Source organism: Acomys minous (assembly GCF_964271855.1).
Source record: "Acomys minous genome assembly, chromosome: 4".
Classification (NCBI taxonomy): domain Eukaryota; kingdom Metazoa; phylum Chordata; class Mammalia; order Rodentia; family Muridae; genus Acomys; species Acomys minous.
Window position 1 is genome coordinate 12,989,578 of NC_140486.1, and position 21,213 is coordinate 13,010,790.

General features: G+C 47.1%; 1 protein-coding gene across 4 annotated transcripts in view; it reads left to right on the forward strand.

The window, feature by feature from the left end:
- Positions 1-21,213, forward strand: part of CTIF (cap binding complex dependent translation initiation factor) — a 258,794-nt gene that overhangs the window by 59,314 nt on the left and 178,267 nt on the right. For all 4 annotated transcript variants that reach the window (XM_084780989.1, XM_084780992.1, XM_084780990.1 and 1 more), the window contains exon 3: positions 16,613-16,684. In XM_084780989.1, coding sequence (XP_084637115.1) covers positions 16,613-16,684 — 72 coding nt within the window. The remainder of the gene's footprint in view (positions 1-16,612; positions 16,685-21,213) is intronic.

Sequence of the window (21,213 nt, forward strand, 5' to 3'; positions counted from 1 at the left end):
CTCTCTGCACCTCCCAACAGCCCACCCTGCCCCCACATATATGAAGTGACATCTGCAGCACAGGCGTGAGGGACTTCCTGGGACTTTTAGCTAACTCGGGGCTGGTGTAGAATTAGGAAGTTGGTCCAGAATGGTGATGTAATTGAATACCCAAGCAAGGGAGGGTAGAGTGGGCACCAAGGCAGGTAGCAAATGTTCTAATGCAGCAGTCCTCAACCTGTGGGTCGTGACCCCTTCGGGGGGGTCAGTCAAATGACCTATTCTCAGGGTCACCTAAGACTACCAGGAAACACAAATATTTACACTTTGATTCACAACAGTAGCAAAATTACAGTTATAAAGTAGCAACAAAAATAACTGTATGGTTGGGGGTCACCACAACACAAGGAGCTATATTAAAGGGTCACAGCATTAAGAAGATTGAGAACCACTGGTCAAGTGGATTGGAGGCCCTAGGGACTGCAGCGTTGCTGGGGTTCTAGTACTAGAGAGAATGGGCTAGAAATCCAAGAGGTGTCCTGTGTCCTGGAGTAAAGGGTTTGAAGTCAAAGATGGAGGGGTGCAAGAACTGAGAGGAGGGGGGTGAAGTGGGCCCAGGACTCTGTGGGAGCTGAGGGAGACGGCAGCACAGGGGCCTATAGCTCAAGACACTGGAACAGTCTCTATGATCTCTAAGTGCTCCTGAAAGGACCACAGGGTGAGGTGAGGGTGGCTGCCATCCAGGTGGGACAATAGGAGAATGACCTGATAATCTATAAATAACTTCAAGATAGTAGGATTGTCTGCGGGTGTTAACTTATTTGTGCTATTTCATCTCTTAACTTAAGCCGCTCTGTAGTAGAATTAGCAATATCATGACCTGGATGAGAAAGAGGAAGTGGAAATCATGAATCAAGAAATTTAATCTGTTTGGGTTGTCTGGGGGCAATTTGTTAGTTACTGTCTCTTCACTGTGATGAAATATTTGGCATTAAACACTTGCGAGAAGGACTTGGGAGATGGCTCCGTGGGTCAGGTGCTTGCCACACAAGTGTAAGAGCGTGAGTTCAATCCTTAGAGCCAGGGTAAAGCTGCATGGTAGCATCGATCAATAATCCAGGTACTCTTCCAGCTATGTAAGGGGAGACAGAGTCTCTGAGGCTCTTGGGAAGCCTAGCCTAGTGTACACAGTGGCTAACAAGAAAACAGGAAGGGACCTTGTCTCAGACAAGATGAAAGGTGGGGACAAACACTTGATGTTATCCTCTGATCTCTACATACACACACATTCATGCACACCTCGCACATACATGCACACATATTACCTCCATCACCACCACCACATCATGTGCCCACGCTCACACATGTGAATATATACACGCACGCATGCACATCACACAAACAGGAAAAAAAGAACTTTTTTAATCTAGAAGACAAATTTATCTCACAGTTTCAGAGGCTTTGACCCATCACTGGGGGCAGGTTGTGGAAGAACAGAGCAGTTCCCATTGTTGGGGGAAAGGAAGCAGAGTATAATAGTAACAGAAGGTACCAGAACAGGATACAGCCTGCCCCCCTTCCCCTGCCCCAGCACCACCACCACACATGGACCTCCTTCCTCCATCCAGGCCCACAGTTCTGCAACCCAGAAGCCTGTCTAATCTTCTACCTGTTGTTTTTGGCTTGCAGTCTGAGGAAACTGCTGCTTGTGACATTAGGGTGCATTTCTTAGACTGTTAGCATGCTCTCAAGTTTGCAAGCACCTGGTATAATTGCAGACCCATGTGTTCCAAGTTCCTCTCTCTACACCCACAGACACCCTGAGGAGGGACAGTAGTGGCCAACTTGACTCAGGGCCAAGGTTAGACCCACCTTCCACAGACATTTTTTTTTTAATTATTGTTATTGATGCAGTTTGTAGAAAATAGTTCTGCTAATCCACTTTGCTTGTTTTTATTTAACCTGATGACTGTTTGAAATGGAATTTTAAAAACGCACAGTCTCACAAAGAATGTCTCTGTCTGCCTATCTAGTGATGTTTTGATATTTCTGGGAGAGAAAAATTGTTAAGGTTCTTGGAAACTTTGAGAAGGTTTGAGGGAGTAGAGAATATTGTTCTTCTATTGCTGACAGATATTTTTAGAATCCGAGCAATGACAGTGGACATGTAGAAAGAAAATGCCTCATGATGCTTGCACAGTTGTGTTTCCCTTCCCTATCCCAGGAACACTAGGATGGATGAGTAGGTGGATGGATGGATGGATGGATGGATGGATGGATGGACGGACAGACAAATAGATGAATAGATGATAGCTTCCTTTCCCTTTCATGATGTGATAGTTGGTGCTATTTGTCAACTTGAAAGAGTCTAGAATCACCTGGGAGACAGGCATAGGCATGCCTATGAGGGATTATCTTTGATTGCAGTGATATGGGAAATCCTGCCTTGATTAGGGGCAGGACCACTCCCTGGGCAGGAGTGAACTGGACAAAGTAGAGAAACTAAGCTGAACACTAAGCACTAGTATAAGTTCACTGCTCTCTGCTCTCCACTGTAATGTCACAGGACCAGCTGCTTCAAGCTCCTGTCCCCTCCCCTCCCAACCAGGACAGACCCTCTGTGAGATGCTCTTGTCAGAGTATTTTACCACAAAGACAGGTCAAGTAATGAAAACAGATGAGTAACCACGTGTTTTAGTATCCCAACTCATCCCCAGTACCACATGCTTGCCAACATTAGACAGCCTTTTCTCTTTCACAAATGTGGCGTCCATACAGAGACACACATACTACATATAAGTCTTTGAAGAATAAAGTCTTTTTGTTTTTTAAAAGACTGCCTATTCTCTACTGGATTCTAAGTCCCTGGAGTCATAGAGTAAAAGTTTTCCTTGGGGTTGGAGGGATGGTTCAGAGGTTAAAAGTACTGGCTCCTCTTCCAGGGGACCTGGGTTCAATCCCTACATGGTAGCTCACAAACATCTGTAACTCCCGTCCCAAGGGCTCCTGTGCCCTCTTCCAGGTTCTGCAAACACCGTTCATCCATGTGTGCACCGACACACATGCAGGCAAAATATCCATACACATGAGATAACTTCTTTAATTAAAATTTTGTCCTCACTCCATCCTCAGGAGAAGGATTTTGCTTTGTTCTACATGTGGGAAAGTAAGTCACAGACGTGGAAAATGGTCAAACCACCCTTCTTGGCCCTGGAGGCCCACCCCATCCCACCTTCTTCTTGTTCCCAGCTGTGAGGGATAGAGCATCAGGTGGTTAGTGTGTAGAAAGAGAATTGGGACTCAATCTCATTGGCCATTGGTCCTTTCTAGGGGAGGTGGGAATGCTATGGTTGGAGATGCTTGGCACATCTGCTGTTGCTAGCTGACTGGGTGGCAGGTCACCAGAGCATCATTTGCAGCCAGCTAAGCAGGATCACAGGGATGTTTTAGGAAATGTTGATGGCTGAGCCCAACACAAGAGACGCAGCTGCATGAGCAAGAACCTGAATATTAACCTATGTGTAGCCCCTTGTGACTCTGATATTCCACCAGTGTTAATAGCTAAGGTGGGCCATGGCTGTCTCCTTTCTCCAAGGCTAGCTGCCTCCTAGTGGGAAGGGCAGAATGTGTGGATGAGGCCAATGACAGACAAACTAAAGGCATAGTTTCTAATACAGTCTTTCTTTTCTTTTCCTTTCCTTTTCTTTTCTTTTTTAAGACAGGGCCCTGGCTGTCCTGGACTCACTTTGTAGACCAGGCTGGCCTCGAAGACATAGAGATCCACCTGCCTCTGCCTCCCAAGTGCCAGGATTAAAGGTGTGCACCACCACGCCTGGCTAAAATGTCTATATGTTTTTTAAAAGATTTATTTATTTCATGTACATTACTGCTCTAATTGCATATGCCACCTGCATAACAGAAGAGGGCATCAGGTCCCAGTATAGATGGTTGTGAGCCACCATGTGGTTGCTAGGAATTGAACTCAGGACCTCTGAAGAGCAGATGCTGCTCTTAACTGCTTTTCAAACAGGTGAAAGTAAGAGCTGCAGAACCTGAAGGTAGCTTCCCACAATCCTTCTTGATCTTGGGAGGCAGACAAACGTCCTGGGTCCTGTCTAAATTCTGAGAGCTCTTCAGTAAAGAAGCTTGGCGGTGCTGGTACGTGGGATGGGGTGAGGGCATTCACTGGCTCCCTGGCTCCTTCTCCTGTGGCTTTCCTCCTTTTTCTCCACGTTCCTCCCACCTCCCTAATTACCTACCCACCCTCCCCTCATTCCCTTATGATCTAATTTCTGTATATTTTCCTATCTTGGGATCCATTGTCACAGCTGTCTTGGCTAGATAGTGGAGCAGACATGACAGGCTTAATGAACGTAAGTTAATAGGAGCACAGTGGCTGAGCATGAGACATTCATTCTATGCTTCTTCCTTATTATTTATCTTAATTTTGTGACTATTTCATGCCTACATATGCATGTCACACAAGAATCAAAATCAACAATAAATGTTCCCTTGATATAATAATCTGTCCACAGCCATGCCTCTGGGAGCTAACTTCCCCATGCCTTTTAGATGATGTCTGATAATATGACTTCTAGAAATATACTATGTTGTGTTTTGTTTATAAAACTGTCTGTTTCTCTTAGTTTCTTAACCTGACTAGTACAAATAGTTGAGACTGTATTATATTTGTTTATAAAGCTTTACAACACAATCTTGAGCTATTTGAGTCTGCTCTTAACCCTCTATGTTATCCTGACTCCATTTCTACCTAAATCCCCAAGTTACTTGCTTTTTAGTTCTTTCTTTGCTCCAGCTGAATCTTCTTCATCTCTCCTGCACCTCTGCCTGGGGCTGACTCCTCTACTTCCTCTTCTAACTCCTCTTCCCCTGGCTGGCAGGAAGTCCACCCCTATTCTTTCCCCCTGCTCAGTGATTGGCTGTAAACTGTTTTATTGGCATTTAAGAAGACAATTGGGGAGCTGAGTTTATACAACATTGAAACAGGAGATTCTCACAACAAGGCTTGTAATCAGATATGGGGGATACAAAAATCAGCATTTTAATTACACAATAACCTCATGCTAACAATACTATTTCAAAAATCCCATAGCACTCCTATTTCCCTCAACCCGTATACCCAAGGATTCTTCCCAGTTTGTGTATTTGCTGTGCATGCTGGTTGTCTGGTGGTTTGTAAGGGCCACTGTTTAGCCCTACATTTAATGATGGGAACCACTTCACCTGTAGGCTTTCTCTTGGAAATGCATGCCACTTTAGTGCAATGTTTGGTTTGCTTCCTTTTGCACCAATAAAAGTATTTCTTTAGGTAGATGCTGGGAAGTGGGACTAATTTTAGTGGCTCTTGGCAAATAGCTCTCCCAAATGGCTGTTCTGTTCCTCATACTGCCACCAGAATGTTGTGACATCTCTGTCATTTTAGTTTGCATTGTCTGTCTTCTAGTAACGTTTTAACTGACTTACTAGTCATTTTTTTTCTAATATGTTAAAATTTATTTTGGTTTTAAAGCAACGATTGGAAAAACAAAGACAATTGGGAAATGGGGGTGGGGTGGGTCCACTATCCTTTTGTGACAAGGAGTAACAATAATTGTTGTGAGTGTTTTTTGTTGTTGGTCACCTTTCACAATGCTGCTCTGCTAGTATACATAAATGTAACTTGTTTGTTTATTTAGCGCCATCTCCTCCACGTTGTTAGCCGATGGCTTTTAAGATGAAATGTAGTTACTTAGATCTGTCCTTTTTCCCTTGCCTACTGTTGTTGGCCCAGGAGTACAATATAACTCAAGCTGGTATTTATTCATCCAGGCATGGTTGAAGGCTCGGAAACAGCGATAGACGGAACCAGCTGTGAGCCTTGCCTTGCCAGCCCTTGCTGTCTAGTAGGAAGGATGGGAAGTGGGTGAGAGCAGGCAGGGGTTGGCAGTAAAGAGAGGAAGGCACGCAGGCCAGGGCTGCTGGAAGGAGCCTTGGAGGGAAGATCGGAAGGGCCGGAGAGAGTGAGGCTACTTAGGAGACGACTCTGTGCAGAGGGAATGACCAAAGCCGAGCTCTGGGGTGGCCGTGTAGACTGAGGCAGAAGGTGGAGGGCAATCTGGCAGTTGCCCAGCTCAAAAGAGGTATGGCAAGTGAGCTGGGCATCGGTGCCTCTGTCCTTCTGAAAGACAGTGGAAGGTCCTAGCACATAGACCTTCGGAAACTTTGAGGGGAGTCCTGATTCCCATTAAGAAGGCTTGAGTCAAATGGTCGTGTGTGTGTGTGTGTGTGTGTGTGTGTGTGTGTGTGTGTGTGTTTCAAAACAAGGTTTCTCTGTGTAGCCCTGGCTGTCCTGACTCACTTTGTAGACCAGGCTAGCTTCAAACTCATGACGATCCTCCTTCCTCTGCCTCCCCCAGTGCTGGAATTACAGGCGTGTACCACCACACCCAACTTTTTACTCTGTCTCTAAATACATACTTGCATATTTACTATATATGCATCCATTGCCTTTAAAGGAATAATTGGAAGAACAGACACACCAATACTACATATATGGCTTTTTTTTCTGAATCATTTGTAGACCTGAGACCCCTTGAGCCCCTGTCACTTCAGTGTGTTCCTAAGGACAAGAAGGAGCACATAGTCACAGTGGAGGAAATAAAGACAGACACTGCACTCTTGTTTCATCTGTGGCCTTTTATTTCATCAGTTCTTTCAATAAGATCCATATAGCTAGCTGGCTGCGGTGTGCACACCTTTAATCCCAGCACTTGGGAGGCAGAGGCAGGGGGATCTCTGTGAGTTCAAGGCCAGCCTTGTCTACAAAGCTAGGCCAGGACAGCCAAAGCTACACAGAGAAACCCTGTCTCAAAAAACTTTTTTAAAAATCCATAGAGCTGTATTAGTCTCTTTCATCTCTATGGCAAAATACCCGGCTGGAAGGCGGGAAGTGTGGTTCAGCTCATGCTTCCAGAGGATTGCCCAGAGTTGCTTGACTCCGTGTTTCTGGGTCTGTAGTGAGGAAGGGCATCATGGCAGAAGGCGTCAACAGAGGAAAACTGCTGTCCTCCTGGCAGTCAGGGAGCAAAAGAGAGACAGGGAGGGACTGGGGCATGGTGTCCTTTCAGGCTCCACCCCTGGATTTACTTCCTCCAACTAGCTGACACCCCCAATAATACCAGTGTGACTCGAAGAAGCAGTGATCCATCAGATCAAGGCCTAGATCCAGCCAATGGAACACAGCTGGGGGCCAGTCAGTCTTCAACTTCTGAGTGTTTTGGGGAGGACAGTTTACATCCAGACCATAACAACAGCAGAAACACACACACACCACCACCACCACCACCACCACCCCCATAACAACAACAACAACAAAAACCCCATAGCTGTACATTGCATTTAGAATGAGCATTTTTTTTCCCCTTTGAGTTAATAGTATTTATGCCCTTGGCCCATTCTGCCACTTTTTGATGGTATAATCCTGGGCAAGTTACTTAAGTATACTGTGCCCCAGTCTCCACTCTACCAAATGAAGAGAATAAAAGCATCCAGCAGGGCTTGAGGACCAAAAGTTAACAAGCTGATAGGTTTAACATAAACCCTGATTTAAGTGAACTCATTGATTCTTGTGATTAACCCTTTGCCTGCCTGACTGCCTGCTTCCCGCCTATTAACCTACACAGGAGTTTTATTTTATTTATTTTTTTTATTTAAATAATTTATTCAGATTACATCTTGATCGTTGTCTCCTCACTTGTATCTTCCCTTTCCCCCTTTCCTCCCTCTTTCGCCCTTTCCCCTCCCCTAGGTCTGTGACAGAAGGGGACCTGCTCTCCCACCATGTGACCACAGCCTATGAGATCTCATTCCGCTTCCTCTGAGTGCCACCCGGCCCCCCATCAAGGGGAAGTGGTCAAACAGGGGGCACCAGAGTTCATGTCAGAGTCAGTCCCCACTCACCACGCAGCTGTGGAGAATGCACTGTCCATTGGCTAGACCTGAACAAAGGGTCTAGGTTTACTGCATGCATTGTCCTTGGTTGATACAGTAGTTTGTGTGTGCCCCTGGGTCCAGATCCGCCAGCCTTGATGGTCTTATTGTAGGGTTTCAGGACCCACTGGATCCTTCTATTTCCCCATTCTCCCATACCTCTCTCATCTGGAGTCCCAGTAGCAAATCCCAGCATCTGTCCCAATCTCCTGCTGAGTGACAACTTTCAGAGGACATCCATGGTGGGCTAGTATCCAATTATAAGTGAGTGTATACCATGTTTATCTTTCTGGGTCTGGGTTACCTCACTCAGGATGATCATTTCTAGTTCCATCCATTTGCCTGCAAATTTCAAGATTTCTTTGTTTTTAATAACTGAGTAGTATTCCGTAGTATAAATGTACCACAGTTTCTTAGCCATTCATTTACTGAGGGACAACTAGGTTTTTTTTCCAGATTCTGGCTATCACGCATGAAGCTGCTATGAACATGGCTAAGCAAATGTCCTTGTTGTGTGGTGGAGCATCTTTTGGGTATATTCCAAGGAGTGGGATAGCTGGGTCTTGAGGTAGCCCTATTCCCAATTTTCTGAGAAAATGCCAGATTCATTTTCAAAGTGGTTGTACAAATTTGCACTCCCACTAACAATGAAGGAGTGTTCCCCTTTCTCCACATCCTTGCCAGCTTGTGCTGTCACTTGAGTTTTTTATCTTAGCCATTTTGATAGGTGTAAGATGGTATCTCAGAGTCATTTTGATTTGCATTTCTCTGATGACTAAGGATGTTAAGCATTTCTTTAAGTGTTTCTCAACCATTCGATATTCCTCAGTTGGGAATTCCCTGTTTAGCTCTGAACCCCATTTCTTAATTGGGTTATTTGGTTTGGTTGTGTTTAATTTCTTGAGTTATTTATATATTTTGGATATTAGACCTTTGTCAGAGATAGGTTTGGTGAAGATCTTTTCCCAGTCTATAGACTGTCGCTTTGTTCTGTTGACAGTGTCTCCTGCCTTACAGAAACTTCTCAGCCTCATGAGGTCCCATTTATTAATTGTTGACCTTAGAGCCTGGGCTGGCTGTTGGTGTTCTGTTCAGGAAGTTGTTTCCTGTGCCAATGAGTTCAAGGCTCTTCCCCACTTTTTCTTCTAACCAATTTAGTGTCTCTGGCTTTTTTGTTGAGATCTTTAATCCACTTGGACTTGAGTTTTGTGCATGATGATAAATATGGATCTACTTGCATTTTTCTACATGTAGGAACCAGTTAGACCAGCACCATTTGTTGAAGATGCTATCCTTTTCCCATTGTATAGATTTGGCTTCTTTGTCAAAAATCAAGTCTCCATAGGTGTATGGATTTATTTCTGGGTCTTTGATTAGATTGCATTTATCAACCAGCTTATTGCTATGCTAGTACCATGCTGTTTTAATTACTGTGGCTCTATAGTATAGCTTTAGATCAGGGATGGAGACTCCTCCAGGGGATCTTTTATTGTACAGGATTGTTTTAGCTATTCTGGGAAATTCCACTAAAATCAGGGACTAGACAAAGCTGCCCACTTTCTCCATATCTCTTCAGTATAGTTCTTGAAGTTCTAGCTACAGCAATAAGACAACAAAAGGAGATCAAGGGGATCCACATGGGGAAGGAAGAAGTCAAATTATCCCTATTCGCAGATGATATGATAGTGTACATAAGTGACCCCCAAAATTCCACCAGAGAACTCCTACAGCTCATAAACACCTTCAGCAAATTGGCTGGATACAAAATCAACACAAGAAAGTCAGTAGCCCTCCTGTATACAAATGGCAATCATACTGAGAAATAAATTAGGGAAACTACACCCTTCACGATAGCCACAAGTAATAATCTAAATGTAACTCTAACCAAGCAAGTGAGAGACTTGTATGAGAAAAATTCAAGTCTCTGAAAAAGGAAATTGAAGATGACATCAGAAGATGGAAAGATCTCCCATGTTCATGGATTGGGAGAATTAACATAGTAAAAATAGCCATTTTACCAAAAGCAATCTACAAATTCAAAGCAATCCCTATCAAAATACCTACACAATTTTTTAAAGATCTGGAAAGATCAATTCTCAACTTCATATGGAAACACACAGGAGTTTTAAATGTTGATGTAGTTTGGACCTGCCTCAGTGCTTTTAATCAACTTGTACTGTGTTTCCAGGGGAGAGCACAAGGCAAACACCTAGAATAGTTTTTCTTTATTGGTTACTGATGAGTCTCCTCTAACCCCTGTTTTACAACCCTAGTGTTTTCAGCCAGGTATGCCCTCGCAGTTGGATGATGAACTTAGGAGGATCTGTGGTTTGAGGCACTTGCCCATTTATGCTAAGTTCTCCTCTTTGCACCAATCAGTTGTTTTATCTGGAGAGCTTCGAGTTTTGGGATTTTGTTCTTCTACCAAGTGAGCATATGGCAGCACAGTTCCAGTGTAAAACATCCTCTGCAGGATCCTCAAGTACTTGAATATTCGGTCCTTGACTACTTCTGTCTGGGAGGTTATGGGGTCATTAGAAGGTGGAGACTTACTAGAAGGCATGGGTTAGTGAGGGCTGGCCTGGAGACTTAGTAGGCTGGCCATGCTGCCTGTGTACCCTCTGCTTCCTGGACTTCTGAGATTTGAAGGGTGCCAGCCTTAGCTCCCAGGGCCGTGAACTCTGCCAGGATGAATGGCACAGGCTAAAGCTGTGAGCTAGGACCAACCCTTCCTCCCGTAGTTGCTTTGTCAGCTACAGTCAGAGTGATGAGAAAGCAATCAAAACCTGGGCCTTGACCCTACCCTGTGTCAGCTTTGATGGCTCATTGAGCCAATCTGGGAGGCTTTTGATGCTGAAAAGGCATATGTGTCTTTACGGTCAAGCCCTCCCTACTCTAAGCCTTGACCTTCCTCCTCCCTCTCTTCCTCCTCCCTCTTTTCCTCCTCTCTCTCTTCCTCCTCCCTCTCTTCCTCCCCCTCCTCCCCTTCAGTTCTCACAGCCCTGTGGACTTCTCCATCCTTCCCAAAGTTTGCACATCATGGGATGCAAATGACTGGTAATTTACTGTCAACTGTTCTAATTGTACAGTATCTCTTAATGTGTGGATAAGAACAGAAAGTGATGAAATAAACTTTCTGAGTTCAGTATTTCAGTGTTTGTCAAGTCTTAACCCTGTGTCCTATTTGTTCCAAATTTTAAACTTAAGATATAAATGACAACATATGGTGGAAGGCCTAAAGGCATGTGCATTATTCCCACATGCACCATTTCCCCATGTGTCTTGACGCTTTTGCTAGAGGCCGGAGGAGTTTGGAGGGAAGTTCCCCAGGACTTTGAGGACCAGGGCAGAGACATCCCTGTGATTCAGGCAGCCATGTCGAAACAATACCCCAGGTTTCTGCATGGCTGGACCATTCCAGTAGGAGTCCCACAATCCCACTTGTTGTCTAAGTTCATACTTAATAGTTCCCTTGGGTGTCAGGGATACTGCTGTGGCAGAAACACAATCCATGTTCTAGTGGAGCCTGGGCTTGTATCAGACTCACTGGCTCTGATGCTTCTGCGAACTTCATGTTCACCTTCCGTTACATGGAACACCCACTTTCTGCCCCGGTGCTCCAGATCCCTTCCTTTCCAACTTTCCAACTTTACCGTTACTAAGCAACATGGAACCTGGCCTTGACCCCTTACTCACTGGGCCAAGTCTGCAGCCTTAGCCACTCTACTGCAGTACTGCCTGGTAAGAGCTATGGACTGTCCATGGAAGATAGGGCTCAGACTTCTATGGCTTGACAGCTATAGTATACCTCCAAGCTGCCCACTGCCTTTGTTTTGATTCCACCAGCTCTGGGTCACACTTCCTGAGTGTACTCACGGGAGTACCCCGAGAGAGTGTGTACTTAGCAGCCACCCATCTCCTTCTCTCCCCAGCCCCTCTGGAGATAACGGTCTTCCTCATTCCCACCTCAGGTCCTCATCCCTCTCCACACTGCTGCTGGCAGATGCGCTGCACTGCTCTCTCTGGCATGCGCTCTGTTAGGAGGCTCTCAGGAAGTGACTTGGGGGATGCAACAGAGCTGCCTCACTAGGTCTGGTCCAGCTCACCAGGTGGAGCCTCCCTAACAGGAGCTACGCTCGCCTGCAAGCCACCAACCTATGAGATGTCACATCCATGCTGCCCAGCCAGTGTCTGGGATTCCTAGCAGGGGAGATTCCTAGGAATTACCTTACTCCTTTGCTGTGTCCTGACATGGCTCCAGGGGTTTGAGTCTGACTGGGAAAGCGAAGTAGTGACAGACAGATGGACACACGGACACAAAGCTGGGGTTGGGTGGTCTGGGCTCTCAGATAGAGAAACCTCAGCACCCCGGAAGTTCAGCATGCTTTTTGTGTAGAGTTATTATAGAGAAAGACAAGGTTATTGCATATGGCTGAACAAAGAGGAACAGTTATTATATACGTTATAGTATATGGCTGGAACATAGAGATGGACTTAGGTTATCTCGTTAGGAGCAACTTCAGGAGAGGAGCAGTGTTCAAACCATAAACACTCAGTGGGAAAGGGGCTATGATGGAAATTTTCTATACACACTGTCAACATTCACACTCAGTCCTCCAAGCCAGCAGGGGGAGCTATGATGGAAATGTTCTGCACACACTGTCCACACTCACACTCAGTTCCCCAAGGAAAGCTTGGCCATCCTTCTGAGCCTGAAGCTGTAGGGTCTTTGGCATGGCTGTGCCTATGTCAACAACACACATTCACTCACTTCATAGCCTACACTCCTTGGCTGTACCTACCCAGTCAGCCTTAGCTAGACTCCCTCTAGGAGAGAGGTTGTGCCAACATGTAAAGCAAAGGAATGCTCTTACCGTGTTATATACGTACACACATTACATGTGGATGTATGTATATCTTTCCTGAATGTGCATATGCACATACTTACACACACATATTCATAGTATATATCTATGTATGTCTTCATAACTATTCCTTTTTGCTTTCTGAGACTTAGACTCCCAGCAGAAGTGCAACACTAGTTCCAAGTGTCCCCTTACCACCCAGCTTCCCCTGATAGGAACATCTTACATGACCATGGTGCAAAGCTCGGCATGAAGACATCAGCAGGGAACCATGTCCTCCCTGAATTCTGAGATCCGGATTTGCATTTAACTTTCACGTCACCCTGTTTTCTAATCTGTGGTACTTTCTTTTCTTACACAGTCTTGACACTTTTGATGATGCCTCTGTGATTTTGGAGAAAGTCAGCTATCCAGATTTTCTGGCATTTTTATGATCATATTAAAACCGGGCACCGGGATGAAAAAAACCCCTCGACAGTGTTATGCCCTGCTCAGCATGGAATACCAGGAGCCCTGCGGCTGTTGTGTAGCATCACTGTTGCCTTGATCTTTTTTTGTTTCTTTCTTTTTTCTCTTTTCTTTTTTTTGAGATAGGGTTTCTCTCTGTAGCCCGAGGTGTCCTAGACTCGCATTATAGACCAGGCTAGCCTCTAACTTTCAGAGATCCTCCTGCCTCTGCCTTCAGAATGCTAGCCCAGCTCCTTAGTCACCACCTTTGACTACATAAGATTAATACAACAGCCAGGTGTGTTGGCGCACACCTGTAATCACAGCACTCAGAAAGCAGAGGCAGACAGATCTCTGTGAGTTCGAGGCCAGCCTGGTCTACAAAGAGAGTCCAGGACAGCCAAGGCTACACAGGGAAATCATGTCTTGAAAAAAACAAAACAGAAAACAAACAAACAAAAAAGGCGTTGGGGGGGGCACATACCCATTTTTAATTAGTTAATCTTTGGGGAGAAATGCCTTGAGACTGCAGTTATCCAAACACTGGGACTACAGTCCTGGGAATTGGTTATGTATAAAAGACCTAAGAGGCTAAATTACTAGAAATTAGCATGTACTTGCTGGTCCCCTTTTCTACTCTTAGCATGAAGCCCAAGGAAGAAGCTAGTATTGCCAGTCACAGTCAAGGCTGTGTGTACAGGCATATCTAACGAAGCCTGGAGCAGTGAAGAACGCCCACTTGGTGTTTGCTATGCCATTAGAAGTAGGGGGGCAGTGGCCATGTGTTCTGGCTTCTCACTTTCCTGTCTTAGGAGGCCAGCCTGAGTCTAGATCACCCAGGAACCTGGAAGGTGATCGGTCACCTCTGCAGTACAGAGAGTAGAGATGGGTCCTGATGCTTCGGCTTCTCTCCTGTACTGTCTGATGCAAAGTGACCGGCCACACAGGGTGCCAGGCCACGCGTTGCTCGTCCAGTATGAGGTGTGCACTGAGTAGATTTCAAAACAAAGAATGCTGTACAAAGAGTGTTGTCTTTGGGGCTGGAGAGATGGCTCAGCGGTTAAGAGCACTGTCTGTTTTCCAGAGGTCCTGAGTTCAATTCCTCGGCAACCACATGGTGGTTCACAACCATCTATAATGTGATCTGATGCCCTTTTCTGGCCTGCAGGTGTACATGCAGATAGAACACTCATAACACAAAATAAATAAATCAACCTTTAAAAAGAAAGAAAGAAAGAAAGAAAGAAAGAAAGAAAGAACATTGTCTTAGGGTTTCTAATGCTGTGACAAAACACCCTATTTGGCTTATCCTTTCACAGTATAGTCAACCATCAAAGAAGTCAGGCCAGGAACTCAAGGCAGGAACCTAGAGTCAGTGACTGAGGCAGAGGCCATAGAAGAAGGCTGCTATTGGCTTTCTACCCATAGCTTGCTCAGCTTGTTTTCTTACAACCCAGGACCACCTGCCTGGGGGTCACACTTGCCCCCAGTGACTGCAGCCCTTCTCCATCAATTGCTAATAAATAAATAAATAAGTAAATAAATATGCTCCACAGACGCGCCTGCTGAGCAGTCTGAAGGAGGCAGTTTCTCTCTTGATAGTCCTTCTTTCCATATACGTCAGGTTTGTGCCTGATGGACAAAACCAACCAGTACAAATGTCAACGGGATGTTTGTTTCATTTCTTTTACTATATAACCCAAACCCAAGAGACTCCCACCCCAGCCTTCTTCGTGATGGGATAACAAGCATGGGTCCAGCCTTATTTTATTTTATTTTTATTTATGTATTTATTGTCTGTTTAAGTAAAAAATATTTTGGATGTATTGGATTATGGAAGGTATATTGCTTAACCTAATTTTTTAAAATCTCTCTCTAGGAACTATAGTTTGTTGTTTTAAAAGAAAATCCCAATCGATCTATTTTACCAATAAAGACTCAGGAGCCAGATGCTGGGGTGAAAACCTGTTAGCTTAGAGAGGCAGAGAAAGCACCTAGCTGACCTTCCTACTCAGTCCACATCTCTATGGAAAAGGCCCAAAAGGCTCACCAGCTCAGCTGACAGCCCAGGAGGAAATGGCCAAAAAATCTCAAGGCCAAAGACTTGCTAGCTCAAGGCCCCAAAAACCAAAGGCCAAGAAGCTGAAGAGCTAAAAGCTAAAAAGCCCCTTCTAGGTCTACACTGTCATAAATACCCGTCAACTCAAAGCCCTTCCTACTCTTTAATTCTGTCAGCTGGTTTCTTGCTCCACCTCTTGACCTAGGGTTAACTTTATTAAATCCTGTGTACAGAAAGCTGTTGGATTAAAAGTGTGTGTAAGGCTGATTGAACCATACCTTAACACCTGTTTACAATAAACACAAAGTTCTTGGGTTAAAGGTTTGTTAGGACTCAACCGCAAGAAACAGGGATTTACAATTCAATCTCAGGGATCTCAATGGGATCAAACATCCTGTAACAGTAGTTAGGTCTGTGGCTTACCATTGTGCCTTTCAGTTCATTTCCTTGGCGTACACTTGAACTTGGCCTATAGCAGCAGTTTCACAGTCACCGTCACAGGAAGGTCTTTCCTGCCCTAGGCATGCAGTCCTCAGCTGCAGTGTGCCTGCACTGGCCTGCAGCCCTCCCACTCAGCTCTGACTGAGGCTGCGCTCTTTCTGCTTTGCAAGCCACTTGCAAAGAACTGGGGAGGTTGACTAACGTGTAACACTACCTCGTGGCTGGCTCACTTTCGGCGGACGGCTGTCTGCCTGCTTCCGTGTGTCTGTGCAGTGACAATATTCCTGTACAGCTTTACAGAATTGCCCAGTGCTTCTGTGGCCTTCAGTAGCTTCACATGTAGCTTGTGGGGATTTTTCTCTGAGTCACCAATAGAGAGTGAGGCCCAGGGTCGTCCATATGACAGACTTTGGGGGGGGGGGGGACTCTTGGTATATGATAGTCTGCCACATGTTGGGACATTCCTTTGCTTGAGCTAGTCTTCTGAGAATTGACTGCAGTTCCTCCATGGTGCTGGACCCATAGTCTTCCATTGCTTGGTTGTCAAGAACCACACACACTTGCTGGCTTCTGCCTCTAGCCATGTCCCTTAACTTGAAGGACAGCCAGTGTGAATAGAGCCTGACCAGATGCTCAGAGGAGATACTGACTGACCAGAGGAACTAGGTATCATATTTGGTTGACGTTAGGATGTAGCTGGCTTCCACTGGCCGCAGGGGTGGGCTTGCCACTAAAATACCAAGTTGGATTTCCTGATGAGTCTTCTGAGAGGTGGGCAGAATGAGGCTGAGTGTGTGCCCTGCTGTCACTAACCCCTCCTTTCTGCCTGCAGTGGACTGCTGACTGCAGAGATCGCCTGGATGGCGGCTGTTCCTTCTCCAGAGGGCGAGCCCCAGCACAGCAGGTAGGATACCAGCTCTGTGCTCCATCTGGAAGCTGTCCCCATGTCTTGCTTTTCTGGGACCCTGGGCTGACCCTTGGGTGACTCCTAAATGATGGGGAGTAGGAGCAAACAGAAAGGTGGGTGCAGGGAAGGCACCAGGCCTCTAGGGAGCCTCCCATAATCCCTTAGTCCCTTTGCCACCTTGGAGTGCCCCCACCTGCAACACACTGATTCTTAAGACTAACCTTCAGTGGCCTTTTATGTGATGATGCACGTCTGGCAACAGCCTAAATATCCACTGAAAGGAGGGTGTTAAAGTGTTCCTTTGCGGAATATTGTATGGCATCAGGTGGGCATACTGGAGTCTGGGTGCTGACATTGGTGGGCCCACAGGTACTGGGTCTCCTGGGATTCTGAAGCTGATGGGGCACTTTGAAGATCCTTTCTTGGGGGGGAGGGTGTCTGTGAAGGGCTGGGCCAGTGGAACATGTGAAGAAACTCAGAGGTCTGGAGTCCCGGGTCCACACTGTCCTCGGACAGGGGGTGCTCTCCTGCCCCAGGCATTCTGGCTCTACAAGGAGTTACATGCCCAGGATGTCCTGGCGAGGGCTGTGTGGCCAGGAGGGGAAGGAGGCAGCTGCCCCTGGTGACCTGGGTGTCCTACCTTCACAGCTGGTCTCGCTGATACCTTGTCCCTGTGTGTAAAAAATATGAGGTTAGGAGCCAAAGGAACCACTCACCCCAGCCAACCCCACACCACCTGAGACTTGGCCTTTTAATGCCTCAGAGTCCACTGCTCTTGGTCTTGCAGTTGTTTGGGAGACACGTTGCCTGGTTCGCTGGCTTGGCCCCACCTCAGTCCCTTGTGCTAGTTAGAACTAATCCTTTGCTGAGGATGCAGCTCGGTGGCCAAGCCTCTGCTTAACTTCCACCCCAGCGCTGCAGGGATAAAAAGCAAAGTAAAGTGCGCCCCCATTCTGTTCCACAGGAAGATGATTACTGCCCTCTGTTCTGGGTCATTCCTGGGGTGCAGGGCTTTGTTGCCCCAAAGTATAGGGGAGACAGCTATCTTCCTAGTTCTTTCTCACAGCATTTGTATAGGGTTTCTGTTGCTGTGGTAAACACCATGACTAAAAGCAACTGGGGCAGAAAAGGGTTTATTTCATCTTACACTTCCATATGTAGACTGCCACTAAGGGAAGTCAGGACAGGAACCTGGAGGCAGGAACCAAAGCAGAAACCGCAGAGGGATGCTGTTCATTGTTTTGCTCAGCCTAGTTTCTTATACAGCCCAGGATAATATGCCCAGGAGTGGCACCACCCACAGTAGACTGGCCTCTCCCACATCAATCCTTAATCAAGAAAATGCCCAACAGACTTGCCTATAGGCCAATCCTCCGAAGACACATTCTCTATTAAAAGTCCTTACTTCCAAATGACTCTAGCTGGTGTCAAGTTGACATGAAACTAATCAACAGTTTCTTTTTAAATTTTTATGTTGATCGTAGAGAGTATTTGATTTCAGTGTAGCCTTTCTATAGCTGTATATTGAGCTGCAGAGGCATGGCTCTGTGGCTCATTGTGCCCTTTCCAAACCTGTATATTAAACTGCAGAGACCTGGCTCTGTGGCAGGATGGAAGCAGGACCCTAGATTCTGTTTTCTGTTTTGCTACAAACTTGGTGGCCAAGTCCTTCCTCCTCAGATGAAGACCAGAGGGTTCTGAACGGCCCCTGGAGGTCCTTTGGGTACTTCTGTCCCATTTGCAGAAGAGTAAACAGAGGCACACAGAGAAGGAGGCCTTGTCCAAGCTGGACTAAGCAGCCTGCACCCAGGTCTCTCATCTGCCCAGTATCTACAGGGCACTTCTACCTGCCCTGTTGCAGCTTGGGTTCTTCCAAAGTAATCTCTGCCTGCTGTCTCCTTGGCTGAAGACTCCGTTTTCCTTCCTGAAGCATTCACCTTGCTTTGCCTTAGCCTTGCGGCTCAGTGGCTCTGTCTCCAGTTTCTGCTGTCATTCTGGACTCTTCTAGCAGAGATATGCTTGGATGTGGCGTGGGTGCTAGGGGTGGGTGCTAGACAATAAGAACTGCATGTTTCTTGGTCAGTAGGTGTCTGATTCTGGAATTTTCCAGGCTAGGGTCCTTTATTCTCTCTTCTTTACCACCTTTTCTGTGGCTCCTCTCCCTGCCCTTGCCCTCTCAAGGCTGAGGAAGCGCCATCTCCCACCCCCTCCCTCCCTCCCCCCCACCCTGGTCTCCTCTGAGCTGCTGTTGCTCCACTGTTTATCCTCTTGGAGGAGGTGAAGGAATTGGACTAAGTGACATGATGGGATGGGGCTTGTGGAATGACTGTCCCCCTAGTGGGGGGTTGTGGGTGGCTCTTCACTGCCTAAGCACCTAGTATACCCTGAGGTCCAGCTGGCCATGGTCCCTGCTTTGGGAAGGGACTGGGCAGTCTCCTGGGGTGAGCTGGCTTCTTCAGAATGAGATGTAACTGGGCATAGAGAAGAAACTGAGATGCTTTTTCTTGGCTGGTGGAACTGAGCCACAGTTTCACTGAGGGGCAGGACCCCTGGGTTGGAGGTGATAGTCTCAACATTGACCTCCCTCCTTAGCTGATGCAGCTCATAGTAACAGCAGCAGCATTGCTACCTGTGGCCCCTCCTGACCATCTCAGAAAGAGGAAGCGCAGGAGAGGCCCGGATGCACTCACACACAACGAGCAACCAAGTGGCCCTATGCCTTGGGGTTGGAGTGGGAGGCTCGCAGTGACGGTGTTTGGAGGTGGGGGAAGGCTGGGCTTGCCTGCATTAGGTTGAGACACATGTGAAAAGTGCCTGGAGCCAAGGCAGTGTAGTCAGAGGTCAAGGGTGTTACCCTCAGAGAAAAGGCCAAGAGCTAGGAGGAAATAAGCTCCGAGCTCAGATACATATGTCCAAAGGACGGAGAGAGTTGGATAGGCTACACAGAGCCATGGCGGGAGCACCTCCTGACGGAAGGCTGAGGCAGCCCCAGGTGCTGCTACGCCCCGCATGGGGATGCAAGAGTGCCTGGCAGCACCTTTTGCAGCCAAAGACATGATGTGTAAACTTGGGGGTGGGGGTGACACAGGACAGAGGCACAGGATAGAGGTCAGTTTCTCCCTTTCCTCTGAAGAGCAGTCTAGCAGTTCGGCAAGGTCAGGCTGGCTCCAGCTCCTCTCTGCTTGGCCTGCCATTCTTAGCTATAGCTTTCTTCCATGACCCATGCTGTCTCCTGCCATCTCCACCACGCTCCACCAGTGGGAGTGGCACCCTGGGGTCTCATTCCTTGAAGCTTGACTCTCCTCCTAGAGCAGCCTTCCGAGAAGACCTCTGGGGAGGGGTCAGAGCTGGCCCCAGGAATGCGCCAGATATCTGGCCCGTGGCTGCCCTGCCTGGTCTTGTCCTGCTTCGCTGGAGGAGGACCAGGGACCCGCCTGTTGAAGAGTGCATCCCCTATGCCCGGGCATCCTCCCCGCACTAGCACACCTGAGTTCCTCCTTATTGTACTCTGCTACCTAGACAAATACCTCCACACTCATCCATGCCACAGTCAAGCTCTTACCCGTACCTCACCTCCCCGCTGCCCCAGCCAAGCAACCCTAAGAAAAGGTGTGCCACTGGCTCCATGGCTCAAGCTCCTGGCATGGGGCTTTGCATGCACTGGGTTCAGTAATCGTGCTAAGCCTGCCTGGAACTGGCCAAGGCTCAGGCTATGCAGGCACCCCCAGCAGGCCCCTTTCCTCGGACCACCCAGAGTCCTAGCTTTCTGGGAATAGGGTGACAGTGTTGCTCTTACAAAAAACAAAAAGCAAAAAACAAAACATGTTCACACATGGGGACAATCACTGCTCAGAGCGAACTGCCCCTCTGTCTGCCACACCTGGGCCACTGGTAACAGGAACACAGAGGTCATCAGAGGAGGTGAGGATAGCAGCAGGTAGAGCAGTCCAGAAGGCTAGTGTGGCACTGCCTGACCTTGAACCGGAAGCCTAGGGGTGGGTGGTACCCAAGGGGATCAGCCACACAGTGAGGTGGTTATTTCTGTGCAGAAGGCAATGCTCTCATTCTTTCATTGTTTCCACTATTTCCAAACAATACCTTGCCCTCTCTGGATGCTCTCAGGCAAGTCAGGGTAGCCTGCATCCCATGAAGCGGAAGGGAGGGAGTCCAGAGCAGCAAAAACTGAGCCAACCAGCTGCCAGAAACCGGCAGTCAGCTGTATCCAGCAGTTTGCATCTCAGGCTCCTCTTTCCAAGTGGCTGCTACCACTGGTCATTTGGTGAGGATGACAGGGCATGTCCTGGCTGGCCCTGCAGTGGGGGAAGCACATGGCAACAGCTGAGAGGGCAGCACCTGAAAAGGGAGACTGGTGGCAGTGCATTCAGCGGACTCATCCACTGAGTGGTCTGAGGTGTCTGCTACATCACTCACACGTGCCAAGAGAAGAGAATGGGAGTGTAAAAAGCAGCAGAGCTTCTGTTTAGATCCTGAGAAGGACTTCCTGAAGGATTCGATGGCCCATGACT